Raw genomic sequence first — 22150 nt, forward strand, 5'->3', positions numbered from 1 at the left:
GGTGGGCAGCATAACAGGAGTCTGATAAACAGCAGTTTGAGACTGAAACCGATCATGGTTTCTGAGACCCTGGAGGATGCTGGCTGTCCTCTCACTGGGCATCTGTGTCCTGTTTTGCACTAATTGGCAGGAATTTAATTTTGAGCTGTGCACACAGGTCCCCAGGATGCAGGCTTAGAGGTAAAGAGATGCTCTGGGATGTGCAAGGCCAGAGGGTGGGATGTGGACAAGGCTCCTGGAGACACCTGATTTGCCATCTCAAGAGTTTCCCCCAGGATCCCTGGGGTGTGAGCAAGGGGCGGGGGGCCAGGCCCCGCCTCATCGCAGAACTGCTGGCACCTTCACTGATGTTCTCCTAATCCCAGATCACTGAGAGCGGGCCCGTCTTAATTAGAAGCGGAGACCCAGGTCCTGGAGTCCTGCTGAACGCCGTCAGCGCCCACGGCTGGGTGAGATGACCACATGCTGCTCATGTGCGTGCATTCCCCGCCCCCGCCTTGTTCCTTTCTCCTCCATCTCGTCACTGCCTATCCTGCCCACTCCTGGCCTCCCAGGTCTGGGGGTGACCCAAGCTCCCCACCCCCACCTACAGGGAGGGAGTTGGGGTAGCAGGGAAGCGTGACCTGTCCCTGGGACCCCCGGCCGCCCCTCTGTCCACCTCCCAGGACCCTGCTCCCTGGCGCGGACCCCAGGTGACAATGGGGCACAAAATCAGACCTGGCCTTAGTCCCCCAGGGGAGTGGGGGAGATGCAAGCAAATGAGCCCCAGACCTGGAAAATGCTAGAAAAATCAGGACACTGCCTTGGGACACAGCACACAGACCCAGTCAGGACCCGGCACCTCCCGGGCCTGTCCTGGACCTAATCATGCAGAGGAAAAGTGAGTCCCAGAGAGATAGGGACGTCGCGGAGCAGCCTGGTGGTGTCCAGGGTCAGCTCCCAGCTCTATGCGCCCAGCGCCCTCGCCACTGTTCTGTTCACGGTGGAAGGACCCTTGGCCTGGGGTGGGAAAGACCTGAGTGGGCACAGGCATTTCAGGCCTGGGCGTGGGGGGAGGTTCGGCGTGTTGGGGCCCCACTGGAGAGGCTACTGTGAGGGCGGCAGCTGTCCAGGGAGCTGGAGCAGAGCCCCAGGGGTGACCAACTTACGCAGGGAGCGGGTCAGGCCTTGGGCCTGAACACCCAGGGCTGCTCTGGCCTGGGGAGGGGCTGTGGTGGGAAGGTGGGGTTTTGGCTTTCGATCTACACTCTGGGGCGCTGGACGTGTCTCCACTAGCACCCACCAGTCCTGTTCCACATGGAGCTGAAGGTGGCAGGGGACCCCCAGCCTGCCTGTCCCCACTAGCCTGGGTCACAGCCATTTCCCAGGCCAGCCGTGTCTTCCGAGGCCTTTGGGTCTGAGATGGACACAGGGCCCTGGCCAGGGCAGGGCAGGGGAAGGCCAGGGCAGGGCCGGGATCCCACCTTACTCCGTCCTGATCACAGCTGAGCGAAAGGAAGGCTCGGGGAGTTTAACCCCAGGAGCCTGAGCTCAGCCCCGAGCAGGGAGAACCCTGGGGCCCTGGGTGGCTGGGTCTGCTCCAGAGCCAGCCTGCTTCAGCCTGGCCAGCATGGAGGTGGTCACCCTGCATGATGACAGCACCCTCCGGGTGCAAGCTCAGGCCCGGGGGGCTGTGGGCCCCAGGCTCTGGTCCTCACCCGGGGTCAGGCCCAGCAGTGACTCCCTCCTCCCCTTCCTCTCTGTGACCCCTCCAGTCCTCCACCCCAGGGGCCAGAGGCTGCACAGGCAGGTCACAGGATGCTCAGAGGTCAACATCATCCCCCATGGCCCCCACCTCCTCCCTGAACAGCCCCTGCCCCTAGGCAGTGGGACCCCTACAAGTGCTTGCCCTCTCGGGTCCTCAGGAAGGTCCTGGGCCCTGCAGGAGCCAGCGGAGAATGGTGTCCCTTCCCTCTGAATGGGCTTCCCTGATGACTCAGATGGTAAAGAATCCACCTGCAACTCAGGAGACCCAGATTCAGTCCCTGGGTTGGGAAGATCCCCTGGAGAAGGGAATGGCAACCCACTCCAATTTTCTTGCCTGGAGAATCCCCATGGACAGAGGAGCCTGGCAGGCTACAGTCCATGGGGTCACAAAGAGTTGGATACAACTGAGCGACTAAGCACAGCACCCCCTCAATCCTGCTGTCCCCAGGCCACCCCACCCACACCCTCTCCAGGGAGCCAATGGGGTGGGGGGTCACACCTCCTCTCTGGACCTGGGTGCTCCCTCAGAACACCAAGTTGAATTAGCTCCTGGCGCTGGGCAGGGGGGCAGCCTGTGCCCAGCTCCGACTCCCTGGGCCTCGCACCCCTGGCCTCCTGGGCAGAGTCCACCATCTGCTGTCCTAAACACAGGGCCTGTCCCCGAATCCCTGCGCTGCCCTAGGCACCCATCCCCGGGAAATGCCCCACCCAGAAAGGCTCAGGCTCTGACACAGGCCCACTTGGAAGGGTCTTAGGGGCCTTCCAGGCTCCAGGACCCCTGGGACCCCAGGTGGACCTCGTGGATCTGGGGCGAGGGGAGAGCCTGGGGTAGGCAGCCCTCGGCTTCGCCAGATCCCCTGTCAAAGCCCAGCCCTTGCATCTCTCCTGAGGAACCTGGGGTCCAGTGGGGTCCTGTCCAGGCCCTCAAGGCAGGGGCTACCCCAGGGTCCCCAGAGTACCCCTGAAGGACAGGTGACGGTGCCCCAACCCCTCCCAAAGCTGCCCATGCAGAAATTAGCTGCGTGACTTTGGGGAGCCCACAGCTGGCCCAGCCCAGACTCCCGGCTCACTGTCCTGGAGGGTCTCAGAGAGCCAAGGGGGGGCTGGGGCACCCTGGAGAAGCAGAGCACCCGGCAGAGCTCCCTCCCAAGGAAAGCTGCGGGCCAGAGGGCGGGCTGTTCCTCTCTGCAGGCTGGGGCTGAGTCGGAGTGGGGAAGCAGGCAGGATGGTGGAGGGACGATGGGGAGGTGGGAGTGGAGGACGGGACACACGTGGTGATGATCAGGACACGGGGTGGGGGTCAGACCCAGGTAGAGCCAAATGGTGCAGGCAAAGGTGCCCCTCCTGCACTTCAGCACCCAAGGCTGCTTCTAAAACTCCCCCACCCCTACCCTGGTCATGCGCGGCTCGCAGCAGCCTGCAGCCCCACTGGAGACTGCTGTTTCAGCAACTGCAGGTGAGGGCTCGAAGGGCAGGCTGCTCCTTGAGAACCCCGTCCCCACCTTGACTCCCCTGCACAGGGCTTCCTAGGTGACGCTAGTGGCAAAGAACCCACCTGCCAATGCAGGAGACGTTAAGAGATGCGGGTTCGATTCCTGGGTTAGGAAGATGCCCTAGAGAAGGAAATGGCAACCCACTCCAGTATTCTTGCCTGGAGAATCCCATGGACAGAGGAGCCTGGCGGGCTACAGTCTATGGGGTCGCAGAGAGTCAGACACGACTGAAACAACTTAGCACATGGAGGCCTGGCAGGCTTTTCCTCTACCGGAGGGGCCTGGCTTTGCCCCTCAGCCCCCCTGGAGCCCAGGGCTGCGGATCCACTTCTGCTCAGCTGAAGGGGAAGGGCGGAGGGGGGCTGCTCCTGCAGAGACCCCAACTCTGAGCCCCGCCTGCCCCTCCCTGCAGCCAGCCTGGGGGCCACAGCTGCCAACGGTGGCCCCTGCAGGGCGGGGTGGTGGTCGGTCCACAGGTCTCCCCCAGGCTCCCCACAGGGCGGGCCTGCCTCTCACGCGCTTTGGCTTGTGTGAACCAGCAGGGTGTTGCTCAACCTCACAGGGGCGGTCAGGCTATTGTTGGAGGAGCCTAGGGAAACACGGGACCGGCCCTTCCGGGCAGTGCTCTGACCCCTTGAGGCCCGGCCTTCTCACCTCCTTGCAGGAGGCCGGCACCCGCCTGGGAGAGGCGCACACCCCCTGCCCATCCCCCACTAGATGCCCGGCCAGGCCAGGTCCCGGCTGGACAGGCAGCTGGCAACGGCACGCAGGCCAGGAGCCTTCCCAGCCGCCCCAGCTCGGCTGCAGTTCTGCCCACCCCAGCCCTTTGCAGATTCTGCCGCTTGTTGGAGATGAGCCTGCAGTGTGACAGCCCTGCTTCCTGCGCTGCAGGGCATAGAGGGGCCCCTGCCCACTACAGGGCATCTCCCCGAGCTGAGGGAGGGCGCTGGTGCCTTGAGTCCATGTTACAGACCAGGACGGGGAGGAACGTGGCCAGTGGCCAAAGCCCCATCTGAAAAGCGCTTCTCCAATCTCCGTACTGTTTCCTTTTCCAGGCCAGGCTGTCGTTAGCCCTCTGAGGAGGAGGGACAGGGGCGGGGGCGGGCGGGCTGGGAAGGCTCGCCACCTGGCCAGGCCTGCAGGCCCTGAGCCGCGCAGGAGGCCCTCAGACCCCCAAGTCCGGCCCCCAGGACCAGGCACCCCAGGTGCTCGGGAGGGGCCGCTGCAGGTGGGGAGGGGCCCCGGAAATGCCCCTTGGCCCCTGGGATGAAGGTGCAGTGAGCTGTCCCGGGACAGGACAGGGAGCCCCAAGCCCCAGGCCTTGGAGGGTTCAGGTGCCCTTCTGCCCAGAGCCCTGCTCCCCAGGAGCCCCGAGATCTGGCTTAGAGGCCGTGAAGAGGGTCTCCTGGGAACCTGGCTGCCCCCGGAAGGCGCGCCAGTCCTGGCTCTGCTCACCTCCTTGGTTGCCCCTCCCCACCAGGAGAAGCTGGGGGCCGTGGGGGTGCGGCTCCTTTGCCCACGTGGGCCAAGCCCCTCCTCCCCGCCAAGGCCGCAGCGTGTAAGGCTCTGGTGACTCACGACTGTGGCTTTATTCCCCTGGAGAACAGGAAGCCCACAGTCCTGCCCGCCCACTCACAGCCTGCCAGGAGTCGGGCAGCAGCACCCCCGCTCAGCCCGCAGAGGCTGCCCCGGGCCGAGTGAGCGGGGCCTGGAGAGGAGCCAGGCAGCAGGGACCCAGGGGCACGCGGTGGGGGTGGCAGGGAGCCCCGCCCCGTGGTGCCGAGAGGGCACAGCTCACCTCCCCAGACCCACGACACAGCCCCCTCTCCCCGGCAGTGCTGACTCACCTGCAGCCTTCACCCTCCTCCTGCAGCCCCAGGAGCCTGTCCTAGGCCCACCGTGTGCCCCAGGGGGCTGTTCCTGGGGCACATGGATGCCCGCCTGAGCCCCCCAGCACCCGCTGAGTGCACCTGGCCCAGCTGGACAGACAGGCTGGCCTTCTTGGCCTCCAGCCTCTCGGACCCAGTGCCTGCTCCCTCCTCCCCCGCCCAGGACCCACCTTACCACCTCTCCACACAGTCAGGTCCTCCACTCTGGGACCAGTGATGGGGGTGGGGGCCACGGGCACCGAGGAGGAGAAGGAGCTGAGGGAGGGGAGGGGTCTCCACACACGTGGTCTTCAAGATGGGGGCTCAGGCGATCTCAGGACCCCCCACGAACCCCAAGCTGGTTTCCAGCACTGCCTGCCTCCATGAGACCTGTGAGCACGAGGGGTTCATGAGAGGCAAGACCCGTGGCTGCCTTTGGGCAAAGGTTTGAGAGAAACTCCTCGGGGAGCGGGCTCCCTGAGCTGCCTGCTCGGAGGACTGGCCCCTTCCAGTTCTCCCACTGACTCACGCCCCTTCCGCTCAAGTCTGGTACTCGGTGAGGACAGCACCATGCCTCAAAGACCCCCCTCCAGCCCCCACGAGGAACAGGGGCAGAATCACCTTGTGCAAACCAGCAGCCCCTGCCCCTCCTGTGGCCCCCTGGCTGTCCCAAGGGCCGGCCAACTGCACCAGGCCCTGTGCTCCTCTGTGGGTGGGCAGGGGCCCTTCCCCCGACAGCCTGGCAGAGGCCATGCTCCCGCTGTTTCTTGGTGACACCCCCCAGGGCCAGCCAGCCCTGCAGACACCAGTGCAAGGTCTCCATGCCGACCACAGGGGTCTTTCCTCTGCAGGATTCACACACACACACACGCACGTGTGTATATATGTGCACACACAACGGGTCTCCAAACACCATATGCACACAAGCAGGAGGTCCCTGGGCCCAGCGGAAGGAGGCTTTCACCCTGAAAACAAGGCCAAGGAGAATGGAGACTGGGGTTTTGCCAGGAGTCAGGGGGTGGAGCTGCTCATGGGGACCAGGTTCCCCCTGGGGTGATGGAATGCTCTGGAAGTACATAGTGGTGATGATGTAAAGTTACCAAACTTCACTCTATATTGTAAGTTTTGTGTATTTTATCATGATTAAAAAACCACAAGTCGTAGGGTCCAGAACACAGTGGGGGTTTCAGTGCCAGCCTCCCAGGTCCAGGGGACGGGGACAGTTTCCTCCAGGCAGACACAAGCCACCCTCGGCTGAAGGCGAGGACCTGCCATCCACTCCTGAAATCCAAGGGATGCGTCACTGCAATTACGTCAGCTGCAGTCACTGGCATTTCTGGAGCATTCGGAGGCCCCAGGCCCACTCAGGAGATGGATGCCGTTTCCTGCCCGACATGGAAAGAACCTCCGGGGCTGCTGTTTTAGAGAAATAACAGTCCCAGTGGAGCAGGCAGGGAGGGGCTGGTGCTGACTCAGGAAGGTGCTGAGCTTGCTTTCAGCTTAGGGAAGCCCCCAGCCCTGCCCTCCTCCACCTCTGCCCACGCAGGAGCTAAATGAACTCTTCACCTGGGTGTGTGTTCCCTGGTGGATTTACCTATTACCTCTGCACTCAGTCTGACAAGACAAAACTACATGGCCTTAAGAAGCCCCTCTGCTAGGCTCACATCCACTGGTCTAAGTGGGTGAAGTCCTTGGGTTCCAGCTCTCCTCCTGATTTGACCCAGGGAATGCAAGCGAATGCCATCTGAGGTCTGGAAGGGTGTTCTGCTGCCAGCAGGCAGAGCAGATTTCAAACTCATTTTCCACAAGCCTCATGCATAGTCCTTATGTCCTGGCCTCATTCACAAGCCTGATTTCTCTCCCAGCTGCAGTTTCAGCAGTGGATTATTCTGAAAGCCCCATCTTTGTCCTGACGATTTTCAACCTCATGGACTTTGTGAGCTAACTCGAATCACTGCACCGCGAGGGGAACACTGCAGATTCACAAGCCCTGTTCAGGGCTGGGTGGGGAAGGAGACCCACAGATACTAGCCACCGCCGCCAACACACTACAAGGGAAGCAGTTCCGTCCAAAGTCCCTCAGGCTCCAGGGTGAGTCCCTGCAGGCATAGAAGCACCTCCCTTGAGGCTGACAGAGCTAAAGTGCTGGGTGTTTACTGAGACAGCTATTTGGGGAAAAGGCAGAGAAAAGCAACATTTCTCCCAGCTTCCTGCCAGCCCCCTCAGCACATGAATTATTTCCAAGGGCTCATTTTGCTGGTCCTTTGCCGGAAGACTCAAGTTTATTTCGCTTTTCGCTACCTCCCCCCAACCCCGCCCCAGGATAATCTGAGGCTAGGGTATGTTGTCAAACTCGGTAAGTGACCACGACATGAGCTTGAAGGACATATCCGCCGATTAATAATAAGTGACCAGAGCCAGCGTCTGGAGGACGCCAGTCTTCAGCCAGCCCGCGGGGCTGCAACACGGAGCGCTTCCGGCCCTGGCTTGTGCCCAAAGTCAGCAGAGCTGCTAGCGGGGCTGGGGGCCTGTGGGCAGACCCGAGGAGGGCAGCCTGAGAATCGGTCTCTGGGGCGACTGCCCAGCACAGAGCATCCCGTCCCACCTTCCAGGACCCTCCCTGGAAGATGCTTCCCACCTACCCCATCCCCCCAACCCAAACTTCTCCGATCCGGGAAGCTCGGGAAAGTTGAAGGGCGCGGGTCGCTGGCGCACCCGCGGCCTTCAGCACCGTGGACAGCTCCGCGCGCCGACCCTACCCCCCGTCCGCCCTACCTGTCGTCGTTCTGGAAGGACTGGTCGCCCAGCAGCAGGTCCCGGAAGCGGTACCGCGGCGGCAAGGGCAGCACCTCCGAGTCCAGGTCGCTCATCTTGAGGCCGGCGGTGTCCAGGCGCGCGCCGTCCCCGCGGCCGCCGTCCTCGGCGCCGGGCTGCCTGCGGGTACACGCCAGCGCCCCCTCAGCCCGCGCCCGCGCCCTCCCGCGCCCAGCGCCCCCGGCCCTCCTGGCCCACACGGCCCCGCCTCCCCCGGCCCGCCCTGGCCGCGCAGCTCCCCCCATCCCCACGCCTGGCCGAGCAGCACACCCCGAGCCACTGCACCCCCCGCCCCTGCAGGGCTGTGAAGCCCACTGCAAAGCACCTCCAAGGTGTGGGGGAGGTTCGCCACTGCCCACATTAGGGGTCGGCACTCACCCCACCCCTGGCTTCCCACCAGGGCCACAGAAGCCCTCCCAGCAACCCCCACATAGACTGCCTACTCAGCCTTCCTCAGGGTCCAGAACACTCATCTCCCCTACTTCCAGACCCTCAGGCTGCTGGGCTCCGGCCGGGGGTGGGGGTGTGTGTGACAAGGAGGCTTAAGAAAAGGCCCTTGTCTGCGGCCTCCATGGGGCCAAGCGGCTCAGGTGGGATCAGAACCTGGGAGGTGGTGGCAGTGGGGATGGCAGGATCCCTCTGGGCCCCCAGCTACCCTTTGCCCGGTATCGCCAGGACTCTGTGGCCAGAAGCCCCTGTCCCCACCTGGCAGGACAGAGCAGAGGCATGGGATGAGACCAGGTAAACTGGGAGGGCCCTTGGTGGTCTGCAGCCTTCTGGGGCCCAAACATTTGTCTCCTGGGGCACCTGCCCCTTCCCACCCCCACCCCACATCCAGGTGAGTTTTGGCTGCGGTCACCCTCAAGCACCAAGGCTCCCGGTTCCCAGCCTCCTGGGGCGACAGCCTCATCAGGACCTCTCTGCCCACCACACAGAGGCTTGCTCGCCAGCCCCCACGCCCCGTCATCACCCAGTGGGTGCTGGACACAGCAGCGCAGCTGCATAGCATTAACTGAGTGCCCTGGGGAGCCTTACCTCCATGGTGCAGGCGGGCAGGGGAGGCGCGGCCACCAGTGCAGGTGGGAGGCTAGGGCAGACCCCCAGCTCCTGCCAGGTGAGCCCAGCCCCAGGCCACCCCGTGGTGGTGCCCTCAGCGCCCTCGCAGGGAGGTGGAATTCTCTCCCTGCAGCCTCCACCGGCTGAGGTGAGCCCTCACTCTGCTCTTCTAAGAGCCGAGACCCCCTGGGTGGGGGGCAGTATATCAGCTGGGACCCTTTGGTGATGGACCCATGAATGGGCCTCTTGGGGCCTTCAGAGGCACTCCCGCGATGGCAGAGCAGCTGGAGGGCACGGGGTGGGGGGGTTCTCTGCCCTGTGAGGCCTGTCCCTGCCAAGGGGCAGGAGATGGAGGGAGGAGCCTGGCTCTGCCCCTGGGCAGGTGCAGGGCTCTGCTGACCACACTCATTCCCAAACTGAAAACTCATAGACAAGCTGTGCGAGAGGCTGGGAGGCCAGGACACTCACCTGGAGCACGAGTTCCACGCTGCGGGGGGGCGGGGGGTGCAGCAGGCACTCTGGTCCCCTCCTCTCCCTCCTCAAGGCGGGAAGGGCAGATGCATTCCCTGGGCCCCCACTGAACACCTAGCCCACGCGTCCCGACGCCTGGACAAGTGGCAGGCAGGCGTCAGCCCCTCATGCCACGGCTTTGGGAGCTGCTCAAGGGCCGTCCCGGGCCCAGGCTGCGAGTGGCCTTGTGGGCCCAACATGCCTGTGCGCTGTTCTCTGGGTCATGGGGTCAACCCTGAGGATCTGGCAGTGTTTGTAAAACAACATTTTCCTAATTGCATCAGCGTGGCTGCATGTTTTTCCTTAGTCATAAGCTGGGGCCGTGGGGAGGCGCAGGCAGGCGGGGGAGAAACATGGCGGGAGGTTGGGGTTGTGTTTCTTGCTTTTGCCCCTTTCTTGCCGACCGCCTCTTTCGACGGCAGAACACCAGAGCTCCCCGGGCATGGCTGCCTTTGACCCCTTCTCCACTTTGACCTGTTTTGGGTTTTCTCTCGTGTCCTGGCCTTGAGACCCGGACACAGCAGGGTCTCTGCTTCAGGAGAACATGGTGAGGTGGAGGGTGGGGGGAAATTGTGCCAGGAGTCAGAAGGCCAGGTTGCCGCCCCACCATGTGGTCTCCGGGGGTGACCGGGAATGCGGCCCCTCCTCCCTCATGGTGCAGCCAGGACACAGGAGTCCGGAGGGAGCACGCACCGGGAAGCAGACGCCCCACAGGCCTCGTGGTGTCCTGCCTCGTTGCCCCAGCGGAGCCGAAAGCCCACACGAACCTGAGTGATTGTTGTGCTGGCCGACGGCCAGGCCCTGGGGCTCCTGGAACGGTGCCCCTTGTAGGAGGGACATGGCCAGGCAGCTGCTCCCTGTGTCCAGGGGCCTGCTCAAGGCCTGTCTCTTGGCCCAAAGGCTTGTGTCACTGAGAGCTTCCGGGCATGTGGGACTTGGGGGTCCTGTCCCCGCCCATGCCTGCCCACCCCCCACAGCTGGGATGGTCCAGGTGGGGCAAGAGCGGGCTCCCTGTGCCTCCTCGTCGTCCCCTTCCTCTCCTCCTCACTGAGTGACCGAGGGGCGGAGGACCTGGGGAGGAAGTCCAGGATCCCCAAACCATGCCCAGTGTCTTTTCTGTCTGATGGCCACACGGAAGAACGCAGGGCTTCCGTGGCCTAAAGAAAGCATCCATCTCCCTGGCCCTCAACTGCCCTCAGGACAAGACATGGAACTTCATCGCAGGACTCACTGTCCCCCGTCCCCTGGAGCCAGGACAGAGCACCCTCCTCCCAGACAAGGCCTTGGGGGACTCTCAAGTCCCCTCGACATGAACCTGCCAGGCCCAGGAAGCTGACCAGGGTCCTGATGACTGAGCAGGGCTCAGTCCTGCCCCTTTAGTCTATGGTGAGTGGCCCCAGGGAGGTCACCTGACCCCTCTGAGCCTCAGTTTCTTCTTTCATAAATGAATATTCTGAAGCCTCTACCGTTATGAAGCGATGGTTGAGATGGAATGAGACAGCAAGTTTGAGGTGGTCAGTGTGTGTAATCCATGTCAGGTTTTAATTTGGGGCTGCTGAGCCAGTTGTTTGGCCAAGTTCCAGTGGACAAAGGCCCTGACCCCAAGCGTCAGGTTCCTGGGACGGCCAGCTCCCCGTCCGCATCTCCCCAGTTCACTAGGAGGCCCCTTTGGGGGCCTTTTGGGAGGCTGACCAGGGAGGCCAAGGCGACAGGAAGCCCACTCCCAGCACACACACAGCAGGAAGTCACCTCCCAGTTTGGGGCACATGAGTTCGGGCACCCTGACCCTCTGGCCGCAGGGGACAGACAGCCTGGGCCACAGCACTGCACGCAAGCCGTGTGCCAGGCACTGTGACTGCACTGCCTAGCGAGGAGTCCTCAGAATCCCGCCTGCAGCCAGGACTTCCCGTCTCTCTGATAGGAGCTGAGGACATCTGGCTCACACAGCCTAGGAAGAGGCCCAGGAGGCGGGGGTGGGGAAGCCAGGCGCACCTGAGCCAGAGCCCTGCTGTTTACCACCAGGGCTTTCCAGGTGATACTAGTGGTAAAGAACCCGCCTGCCAATGCAGGAGATACAGGAGACGCAGGTTTGATCCCCAGGCTGGGAAGATCCCTGGAGCAGGGCATGGCAACCCACTCCAGTATTCTTGCCTGGAGAATCCCATGCACAGAGGAGCCTGGAGGGCTATAGTCCATGGGGTCACAAAGAGTCAGACACAACTGAAGTGGCTTGGCACGCACACGCTACCCACAGGTGGCCAAGGGTCATCCCTCTGAGGGGCAGGACTTCCACTTCTCTCCCCTCCCAAATCCTGCCCCCCGCCCCCAGCCCGGGTGGTCAAGGAGTTAAGCATGACTGAGGAGGGTAAAGTGGTCAGAAACCTCCTTCTCCCACCAAAGGCACCAGGCCCTGGTGGTTGCCTAAGTTTGCTACTGCCAAACCGTGCCAAAGCACAGAAAGAAACAGAAGTGACTTTGTTCATTTTCCTAAGCGGACCTAATCCCATCACCAAAGTCAGGTGCAGACAACACCAGGGTATTGATACATATGAGGGGACCTCCCTGAAGGCTCTAAGTGCAAAAATCCTAAGTAAACTGTCAGTAAGCGGAATCCAGGAGGGCACTACGACACCATACCACCAGCATCCAGGAGGATTTACCTGAGTGTGATGTACTTCACAACGCCAAGGAATTAAAGGAGAAAATCTATATGATTTTGTGAGCAAATACAGATCTGTTAAAGATCTGTTAAGACCCCAAATCCGTTAGTAAAATTAGATATAGAGGGAAATGTTCTTAATTTGATTAGCAAAACCAACAGCGGAATCCTGGGGGGATTCCTGCTCCAGGGAGAACACAAGTCTGTCCACTGCAACAGGCCCAACGGGTCTCCTGGGTGCCCACCGAGACGAAGGGAGGTGTGGGATGAGGAAGACGGGGGCTCTTTCTGTTGTCAGCAGCAGCATCCCCATTTGCCTCAAAACCCCAAAAGTCACCTGAAACCTATCAGAACAAATGAGAGCTTCGAATGAGGCCGCCAAACCAGAGAGCACCGAATGTATGAAGCGAGGGCAGGAGCAACGAGGTGGCCGCAGCATCACGAGAGGGAGTTCCCTGCCCCATTCTCCCTGAGCCTACAGGGTCGCTCGGGGAGGCCACCCACCATTCCCCGGCACCGTCTAACGGCAGGAGGAGCTCGCGCTCCCAGCCCTCGACAGTCCCTTCCCCAGACGAGGGGGCAAAGTCAATCAGCACACAGCCATTTCGAGTCTGACAAACCATTTCCAAGATTTACACTGAAGACTAAACATGCAAGACCGGCCAGGACGGGTGTGAGAGAAAAACAGAGAAGGGGCGGGCCTTGTCAGCTGTCAGGGCTAATTTACAGCCTCAGCAGAGGGACTGCCTCGAGCTTGGCACGAGAGAGGACACAGAGCCGGCGAATTCAGGATGAGAGGCAGGCGATCTTGGGAGGGAAGCGGCAACTTGGGGCTGGGGTTGGAACAAGGGCCACTCGTGGGATGCTTGCAGCATTCTGGGTGGTGGGGTTGGCGTCCCCTCATTTTGCTGATGGGAAAACGGAGATGCAGAGAAGTGAAGGAACTCAGCTATCCAGGCGGGCCCAGCCCCAGAGCCCAGAGACCCTCAGGGGCGATGCCATCTGGCCAGCCATTAGCGAAAAGGAAAAACCCACTTTTCAGCCCCAAACCGAGGAGGCCGAAAGAGGACACAGAGCAGAGATGTCTGCGGCGGAGAAGGCCTATCGTTTAGCAGAACAGGCACACAAATGCTTCCATGTGGGAACAAGACGCTGCCGTTTAAAGAAAGGATGACAAGGAAGAGCAGCGACAGAAATCAGGTCAGCGCACGGGTGCCCGGAAGTCACCCAGGAGACAGACGGGCAAGAGGAGGCCAAGGACGGAGAGGTGGCCACTCAGGAGGGGACACAGGAGTCCAGCGCCACACACGTGACGGGCTTCCTGCCCCCCTGGTCACCAGGAGACAGACCAGCGAGCATCATAACAGGGCCGGGGGGCCTCTCCAACTCCAAGCCTCCACCCGGGACCTTCACCCACACTGGGGACACTGGGCCCCCACCCGCCTCACGACGACACCGTGGGCAGCCCGGACATTCGCGATGGAGGACATACCGCCCTGTGAACACAATCCACTCCAAGAGAACCCCAGGGAGACAGGCTTTCTCTGCAGGCCTGGCTCACACCAGGTGTGTAGGCCGTCCTTACCACATGGGGGCAGTTCCAGGGAGCTGGGGCTGGGGGGGATTCAGGCCCGCGTCTCATCCTTGGTGCTGCACCAGGAGACACACTGAGCGGGACGCAAGTTACTGGACATGAGAAAAGCTGGGGGCCACCTGCCTCCCCTACATGTCACTGGGCTGGAGCCGCAGCCCCGGGCGGGTCTCTGGGGAGGAGGGGCACACGACCTCCTGGGACAACGTCCCTCCCAGCCAGGCTCCTCTAGGCAGGAGTCCAGACGGCTTGGAATGCTCAAGTCAACCCAGTGACTGACGCATGCCCCATTGACTCGAGGATGTGGTCCTTCTTCTAAGATGCATCCTTCAACACTGGAGAGCCATGACCGACAGAGGGGGCGGATGTGTGCCTGTGCACAGGTGTGCATGGACCGGTGTGTGCACGCAGATGTGCAGGTGAACGCACAACGTGCACACGCACACACAAGTGTACCCACACGCGTCCACACGGACACACACAGGTGTGTGTACACACACGGGTCCACACGGACACACACAGGTGTGTACACACACGCGTCCACACGGACACACACAGGTGTGTGTACACACACGCGTCCACATGGACACACACAGGTGTGTGTACACACACGGGTCCACACGGACACACACAGGTGTGTGTACCCACACGCGTCCACAAGGACACATGCGTCCACACGGACACACACAGGTGTGTGTACCCACACGCGTCCACATGGATACACAGGTGTGTGTACATACACGCGTCCACATGGACACACACAGGTGTACACACACGCGTCCACACGGACACATGCGTCCCAAGGACACACACGGGTGTGTGTACCCACATGCGTCCACATGGACACACAGGTGTGTGTACACACACGCGTCCACATGGACACACGCGTCCCACAGACACGGGTGTGTGTACCCACATGCGTCCACATGGACACACAGGTGTGTGTACACACACGCGTCCACATGGACACACGCGTCCCACAGACACGGGTGTGTGTACCCACATGCGTCCACACGGACACACAGGTGTGTGTACACACATGTGTCCACACAGACACATGCGTCCACACAGACACATATAGGTGTGTGTACCCACACACATCCACACAGACACACACGTCCACATGGACACACACACACGCGTCCACACGGACACACAGGTGTACACACATGCATCCACATGGACACACACAGGTGTGTGTACACACACGCATCCACACAGACACACAGGTGTGTGTACACACACGCATCCACATGGACACACAGGTGTGTGTACACACACACATCCACACGGACACATACAGGTGTGTGTACACACACGCGTCCACACGGACACACAGGTGTACACACATGAGTCCACACGGACACACACAGGTGTGTGTACACACATGCATCCACACAGACACACAGGTGTGTGTACACACACGTGTCCACACGGACACACACAGGTGTGTGTACACACACGCGTCCACACGGACACACAGGTGTACACACATGAGTCCACACGGACACACACAGGTGTGTGTACACACATGCATCCACACAGACACACAGGTGTGTGTACACACACGTGTCCACACGGACACACACAGGTGTGTGTACCCACACGCGTCCACACGGACACACAGGCGTTCACACTGCCCAGCACCCAGGAGAGTCCTCAGACCCTGCAGCACCACCAGGGGGGTGGAGAGCAGCTGAGCGCTGGGCTCAGTGCCCAGGGAAGCAGAAAGCCGCCGCCACTCTCTGCTGACCGCGACAGAAAAGCTAAGTGCTTCCTCTGTCCTGTAATTAAAAAGCCAGAGCTGCTCAAGCTGCCCAGCAGGTAGTGGTGGTTGTCGGGGGATGGGGGCGGCCTCTGGGAAATATCCACCCTCTCACTAGGGGAGGGGTCTTCGAGTCAACGCTGACGATGGCTGCTCACCAGCCACTCCGAGGGGCATCAGAATCCAAAGTTGAAAGCTCAGAACGCATCACTGAGCCGAGTTCAAGCTCCAGAGCCGCCAAAGAGACTCCTCCTAGCAGCTTCTCCCGTGCACCAAGCAAGCCCAGGGGACAGGAGGAGGGGCCTGGCATCCCTGCGGATGCGGGGCCTCGGGCGCGTCCATCACCTCCCTGCTCCCTGGCCTTCCCCAAGCCTTGGGCCCACCCCCAGGACACTGAGAAGCAGAAACCACGGGGACTGCAGCACTCACCCCGCTTAGCCGCCCACCTGGACTGGGGCCTGCCTCTGGGGAGGGCCCTCCTGCAAGTCCCCAGAGTGGTCGCAGCATGTCCAGGCCCCTCTGTGCCAGGCAGTGTGTGCACATCCAGGTCGCAGGCCCAGCACTCACCATCTGGCTGCCCATCCCCTGGCTGGACGTAGGGTGGCTGCTGGTGGGGTGGATGCTGGGGGCATCACAGAGGCCTGGGCTGAGTGGCCGGGGTCCACCTGGAGGTGGAAAGCTGCCCTGCCTGCCCCGTTCCCATGGCCGCAGGAGGCACCACTGTATTCCTGCTGAGCCCTAGTCCCCACGGCTGGCACGGCCTGCAGGGGTGCCCGGGCCTCATCTGGGGGTCCAGATGGGGACACCCTGCCCACAGGGGACACCTCATACCCACAGGGGCCTCTCCTTAGAGCCCCGAGTCCCTGAGAATCTGATCTCTGCTGGCTTCCGTGCCCCCCTCCTCCAACCTGCCAACGTGTCAGGGCTCCCCCTCCCCACAACCTAGGGGCTCCCGTGTCCGCCAGACGGGGTTAAATTCTGCGTTCACCTGGCACCCGGGGCCTCTTCCTCTGGTTTGAGACTCTGAGCTCTTCCCAAGATCAGACACCTGCCAAGAGGCGTCCAGCAGCGGCCTCTGGCCCGGAATCCGGGTCTCTGTGAAGGCGGCTCAAGGCCCAGGCAGGGCCTGTCCCGGGGTGGAGGCAGGAGCGGGGCTTCTAGTCACGTCATTGTCAACTTGCAGGCAGCAGCCAGGCCCGCAAGGCTGGCGCCGCAGGGTGGCTTCCGGGCCTCACCGCCCATAAAGAACAAGCTGACCACAGCCAGAGAGACTGAAGGGGGGACCTGGGAACACGCCCCTCTGTGGGAAGTCCAAAGCACAGAGCAAACCTCCTGGGACAGGCCTTTTCAGGCACCGCAGTCCGGAGTGGGCCTTCCATCTCAAGTTTGAACTTGCCGGCGGCTGGTACAGGCCAGACCAGCCCATTCCCTGGCTCTGCAGGAGGAAGAGGTTTTGGCAAACGTGGCGGGCCCACCCGAGCACACAGCCTGGGAGAGCCCCCTCGACTCCTTTAAAAACACCCGTGTCATCAGGCACTGCTCCTGGGCCGCACTGTCTGCAGGCTCCACTCAGAGACTCCACGCACCCGGGAACGGCCGGCGAAGCCCCATGGCCATGGAGATGGAATGAGAAACCTCAGGGGAGAGGTCACAGCTCAGTCACGAGACCTTCTGAGAAGAGGGCAAGTTGTGCTAACAAGGCTGGACTCCCGGCGCGCAGAGTAACTCAGGGTTAGTCAGACTCTCAGACTGGCCTCCCCGGTAGCTCAGTTGGTAAAGAATCCGCCTGCAATGCAGGAGACCCTGGTTCGATTCCTGGGTCGGCAAGATGACCTGGAGAACGGAAAGGCTACCCACTTGTGTTTTGGCCTAGACAATTCCATGGAGTGCATAGTCCATGGGCTCACAAAGAGTCGGACACAACTAAGTGACTTTCACTTTCAGACAGGCTGGGACACCCATCACACAGGCCGGGACACCCACGTGGACAGTGGTCAGAGCCAGGCATGAGGACACGATGACACCCACAGACCCGTACCTGGACACAAGCAGAGTCCTGTGCAGGCACCGCCCCCAAACCCCTTCTCACTCACCTCTGCCCACCCGAGCTGTGGCCAAAGGCAGACCCCCGAGTTCCCCAGGAAGCCGGCTCTCTGGCTGGACAGGGCTGGGTTGGACCTCAGGCCTTGTGAACCTTTTCCCACAGAATCTCGGCCACTTCCTGCTGCCCTGCAGGCACGGCTCCCTAATATGGGCCTGGAGGGCTGGCCCGGATGTCCAGCCAGACATGGACCCTGGCGGGATGCCAGCCCTGGATCCGTGCCCTCTGCATCAGGGGCACGTGCCCTTGGCCCCGGGGCGGGGGGAGTTCAGTCAGGAAACCCTCCAAGGAGAGGGGAAGTTGTGCTAACAATGCTTGACCCTTGCCGTGCCAGGGTAACTCGGGGTTAGTCAGCCTCTCAGACAGGCTGGGACACCCACATGGACGGTGGGTAGAGCTGAGCATAAGGACACGGGTGGCACACACAGAGACTGGAACCTAGATGCAAGCAGCGCCCTAAGGCCACTGGCAAGAGGGGATCACCTCTGGGGCAGCTGGGGGTGCCCCAGCCACGCCCTCTCCCACTTGCAGGGCAGAGATGTTAGGACCTGGGGACGGAGCAGGGCCCGAAGGACAGTGCCCAGTGACCACGGGGGACAGCCAGGGGCAAGGGACCCCTGGGCACAGAGGGGAGGCCCCGGGGTTCAGACAGGGAACCAGGCACCAGGGCCAAGACTTCTGCAGCCTGGAGTCCTCCTGGGAACCCCCATGCCAGGCCTCACAGCCTGGGGGCAGCCCGGGGACCAGGCAGGGCTGGGGGTCAGATGGGGGTGGAAGGCCCCACCCTCCCCACCTGCACCCTCCCCCACCTCCTCTCGGACCTGAAGCCCGTCTCCCTGAGCTGCTGGCCTTGGGCACAGGCCCCACCGCAGCCCAGCCAGATTTCCTCCTCACCCTTCCTGACCTTCCTGGGGGGGCTCCCACCTGGCCTGCCTGATGTGCCCTCGACCCTGGCAGCCACCCCAGACGCCTGCAGCACAACTGGGAATCCTGCAGGGACAGAGGCAGCTCCGGCCAGGGGGAGGGCACTGTCCGGGGGGAGATGGAGGCATCCGGGGGATTGAGCCCACCCAGCCTAGACCTCAGGATACAGAGCCCTCGCCTCCGTCTGGGGCAGGCCGTCCAGTACAGCGGGAGGACCGGGACATGGGTCACCAGGAAGATGGGTGACACCCTTCCGAGCAGGGAGACGGGCAGAGGGGCAGTCAGACCGTGATGGTGCAAGACCCCATCTTGGGGTCACCTACTCTGCGCCTGATGGATGTTACCTGGTTGACCCTCGGAGTGACCCAGGGGAGGTCCAGACTGTGCCTACTTTGTGGAGTTAATTTTGCTTCCCAAGGACACTACTGGGCAGCCTGCTCTCAGAACACTTGCCCCAGGCTATGCTCCAGGACCCCACAGGTGCCAGGCTGGCGCCGCCCCTGCCAAGGGACCACCCTGACCCTGGACATGCGGCCAGAAGCCTCCCCTCCCGACCCTGGTCACTCAGCACACACGGCCCTCCCTTCAAGGTCATCCGCTCCATTCCTTACTTGACAAGCGGGGAAACTGAGTCCCACAGGAAATGGCCTTGAACCAGGTGTCCACCTCTTCTCTGGCCTTAGAACGGTGGACCGAGTGGGACCAGAGGCCGGGGTGCTGCCGATCTGGGGAGGCTTGCACCGGGCAGTGGCTGTGCCTGACCTGGAGTCTGGCTCCTGGCCGAGGGTGAGGAGTGTCTGTGTGTGCCGACCCTCTGGGGGCTGGTGGGGTTGGGGGAGGCCCAAGGACAGGGCCCTGGGCGAACCCCCTTGGGATGGTCACTGCTCTGCCCTTCCGGGGCCCCTGCCTGCGCTGTGCCCTTGGTGCTGGTCACCAGGAGCCACGTGGCACTGTGGACATACCGGGAAGGTCACCTCCCGGCCACCTGGAAGGCCTTGCTAGTCGGCCCTCTCCTCACACGTGGACACAGAAGTAACCGGCCGGCGAGCACCACGGGACCAGACCCAGCACCCCTGCCCTTCATCTGACAGCCCGCCTGCACCCCACACCCCACGCCCCACACAGGGCTCTTCCTAGGAGGAGCTGCCCCTGGGAAGCGGGGGAACCCCACTCCCTCCCAGCGCCTCGCTGGCCCTGGCCAGGTCGTCCCACAGGCTCCTCCCCCAGGCCAGAGCAGAGAGGGGGCTGGGAGGCCAGCACAGTGCCCGGCCCCTCTGGCACAGAGGGCATCCGAGCTTCCTGCCTGCAGCATCTGCACCTCCTGGTGCCTGGGAGATGTATGTAAGCCTGGCCACACTGTGGCCACCTTCCATCAAGGGTGCAGACAGACAGACAGCAGTCTGGGCACCTGCTGGTGATCTGAGTGTAAGTGCCCAGCATGCTGCCACCCGGCCTCGAGAGGCAGCCCTCTCCCCCGCGCTCTCCAGCTCAGTGGGGACATAAGCTCACGGTGGTGGGGGGAAAGGATGGGGGCGGGGGGGGAAGGATGGGGGTGGGGGGCAGGCAGCCTAGGGAAGTGGGAATTTTGAGGATGAGGGGTCCTGGGAGGGTGGCATGAACTCCATCCGGGGTCCCTTCTTATGGGGGGTGGGGGGGCCCGGCAGACCGTACCTGGGGGCGCACTGGCCGTCGTCAAACACGAAGGTCCGGTTGGTGTGGCCCCCGCCTTGCGCCCCACTGTAGACATCCCCTGGACTGTGCACCCCGTCAGGAAGCGGCATTGGGCTGGCGGCGGCTGCGACTGAGAGGCAAGGGACACACCGGGAGCGACGGGAGACTTCTTCCCCTCCACCCCCCTCCCAGCGCTGTGCCCTGAAACACTTCTCTGATTTCGGTGGGGGTGGGAAAAAAAAAAAAAGAAAAAAAATCCTGTTCCAGGGATGGTTTCGGCGCCGGTGCGGGCGCGCCCCCTGCCGGCCACGCTGGGAACCGCGCGAGGGACGGGGAGGTGGTCCCTTTCCGTCCCACCTGCAGACCAGCCTCCCAGGTCCCGCGTAATCCTGAGACCCGGGGCACAGGCTCTTCAAATGCTCAAAAATAAAACCCCCAAACCCCAAAGACCACCACCCCTCTGGGGGCAGGGTTCCACAGTGGAGGCCCTCCCAGGGGGCTGGAGGCCTCTGCGCTTCATGGGTGAGGGTGCCTGTGCTGCTGGCCCTGCCCGCCTCTGGGGTGGGAGGGGCGGCCGGTCAGCATCTGACCCGCCCCCAACTCTCCTGTGCCACTCGCCCCCGCTCCCCCACCCCCCACAGCACCGGTCACTCCTACCGGGGCACCGGCACACACACCCCGTGTGTCCATCCGCATCGGCCTCACCCCTGGGAGGCCCCTGGTCCTGGAGAGGGAAGGGAGGTCAGAAAGCTGGAGGCGGGAGTGAGTGCCCCCCGCCACCCACCCCACCGGGGCCTCCGCCGTGAGCCCCAGCCCCACCCCGAGCATCTTGCAAACAGGCAGAGAGGCCGGGCCGCACCCTGCTGCAGCTCTACCACCCAAGGGAAAAGGCTCAGGAAGCAAAGGGATTGACTGGTGACACCCGCCACAGGCTAACACGGACATCCTAGCTCAGGGTTCTCCCCAACCCCATGCAGAGTCCTGCAGGTACAGCCCCTGGTCTGTCCTGACCCTCAGTGAGCCGGGAGCATGGCAAAGACAGAAAGAAGACAGAGAGAAGCAAAGACAGACAGAGGAGCAAGAGAGCGGCCTCTGAAAAGAGGGCGAGGGGCTGGGGCGCCAGATGGGGCAGGGGCCACTGAGCCAGCACCACCCGGGCAGCTCTTCTCAAGGCCCCGGGCACCAACCCACTCCCCACCCTGGGGCGGTCAGGGCAGGGGCTGCCAGGGCAGGGCTGGACCCGCTGACTGGGAGGGTGCATGGCAGGTACTTTGTGGTCCTGATGCTTGCGTTGCTCCTGAGACCCCATCTGTTTACTCCCAGGAGATGGCAAGCTTAACACCATGCTTCTCCTGGAGGGGGCACTTGGTGAAGGCATGGATCGCCCCAAAGTCCTCGGGAGGGCAGCGTGCACCCCCAGCCGGCTTACCAGCAGTCTTGCACCCTGGGGGCTTTCCCTGCTCCCTCCTGAGTGGTCCCACCCACCCCTGCCCCGCCTCAGCAGGACTCACAGCAGTGTGTGTCCATCTTACAGACCCCTTGGAGGTGCCCTGCTGGTTGGTCAATGAGATGACTGGCCTGCTCTGTCAGTGATGGGAAACAGATAAGTCTGGTAACATTCCTGACATCAAGGGAAACAAAACACGGCTTCGCTCTGCCATGGAGGAGCCAAGCCCCAAAACACTGGCCAGTCCATCCCTCCCCAGCCAGGAGCAGGGAGCCCACTTGCCCCAGCACTCCCTCAGGGGTCCCTGCACACTCGCAGCCAATATTCTCTGCGGGGTCCACTCCAGCACCACCCTCCCTTGGGCACCGGGAACCCTCCCAGAGCATGGAGCCTGGCTTCTCCTTACACCTCCCATAAACGCCGGGCCCTAGGTGCTAGCAGAACTGACCATCCCCAGCCTTTCTTGGGCTCTCCCTGCTCCCAGACTTGACGTCAGGCCCACCCA

The 22150-nt window shown here is 62.5% G+C and overlaps 1 protein-coding gene across 4 annotated transcripts in view; it reads right to left on the reverse strand.

Moving 5' to 3' along the window:
* Positions 1 to 20308, reverse strand: part of KCNT1 (potassium sodium-activated channel subfamily T member 1) — a 71365-nt gene extending 51057 nt beyond the window's left edge. For 3 of the 4 annotated variants that reach the window (XM_068963834.1, XM_068963826.1, XM_068963817.1), the window contains exon 1: positions 7883 to 7977. In XM_068963834.1, coding sequence (XP_068819935.1) covers positions 7883 to 7977 — 95 coding nt within the window. Of the gene's footprint in view, positions 1 to 7882; positions 8042 to 20198 lie in introns of those variants that run through there. The other variant, XM_068963808.1, reaches the window with a different exon arrangement.
* Positions 20309 to 22150: the final 1842 nt, after the last annotated feature.

Source organism: Capricornis sumatraensis, chromosome 1, assembly GCF_032405125.1.
Source record: "Capricornis sumatraensis isolate serow.1 chromosome 1, serow.2, whole genome shotgun sequence".
Taxonomy (NCBI): Eukaryota; Metazoa; Chordata; class Mammalia; order Artiodactyla; family Bovidae; genus Capricornis; species Capricornis sumatraensis.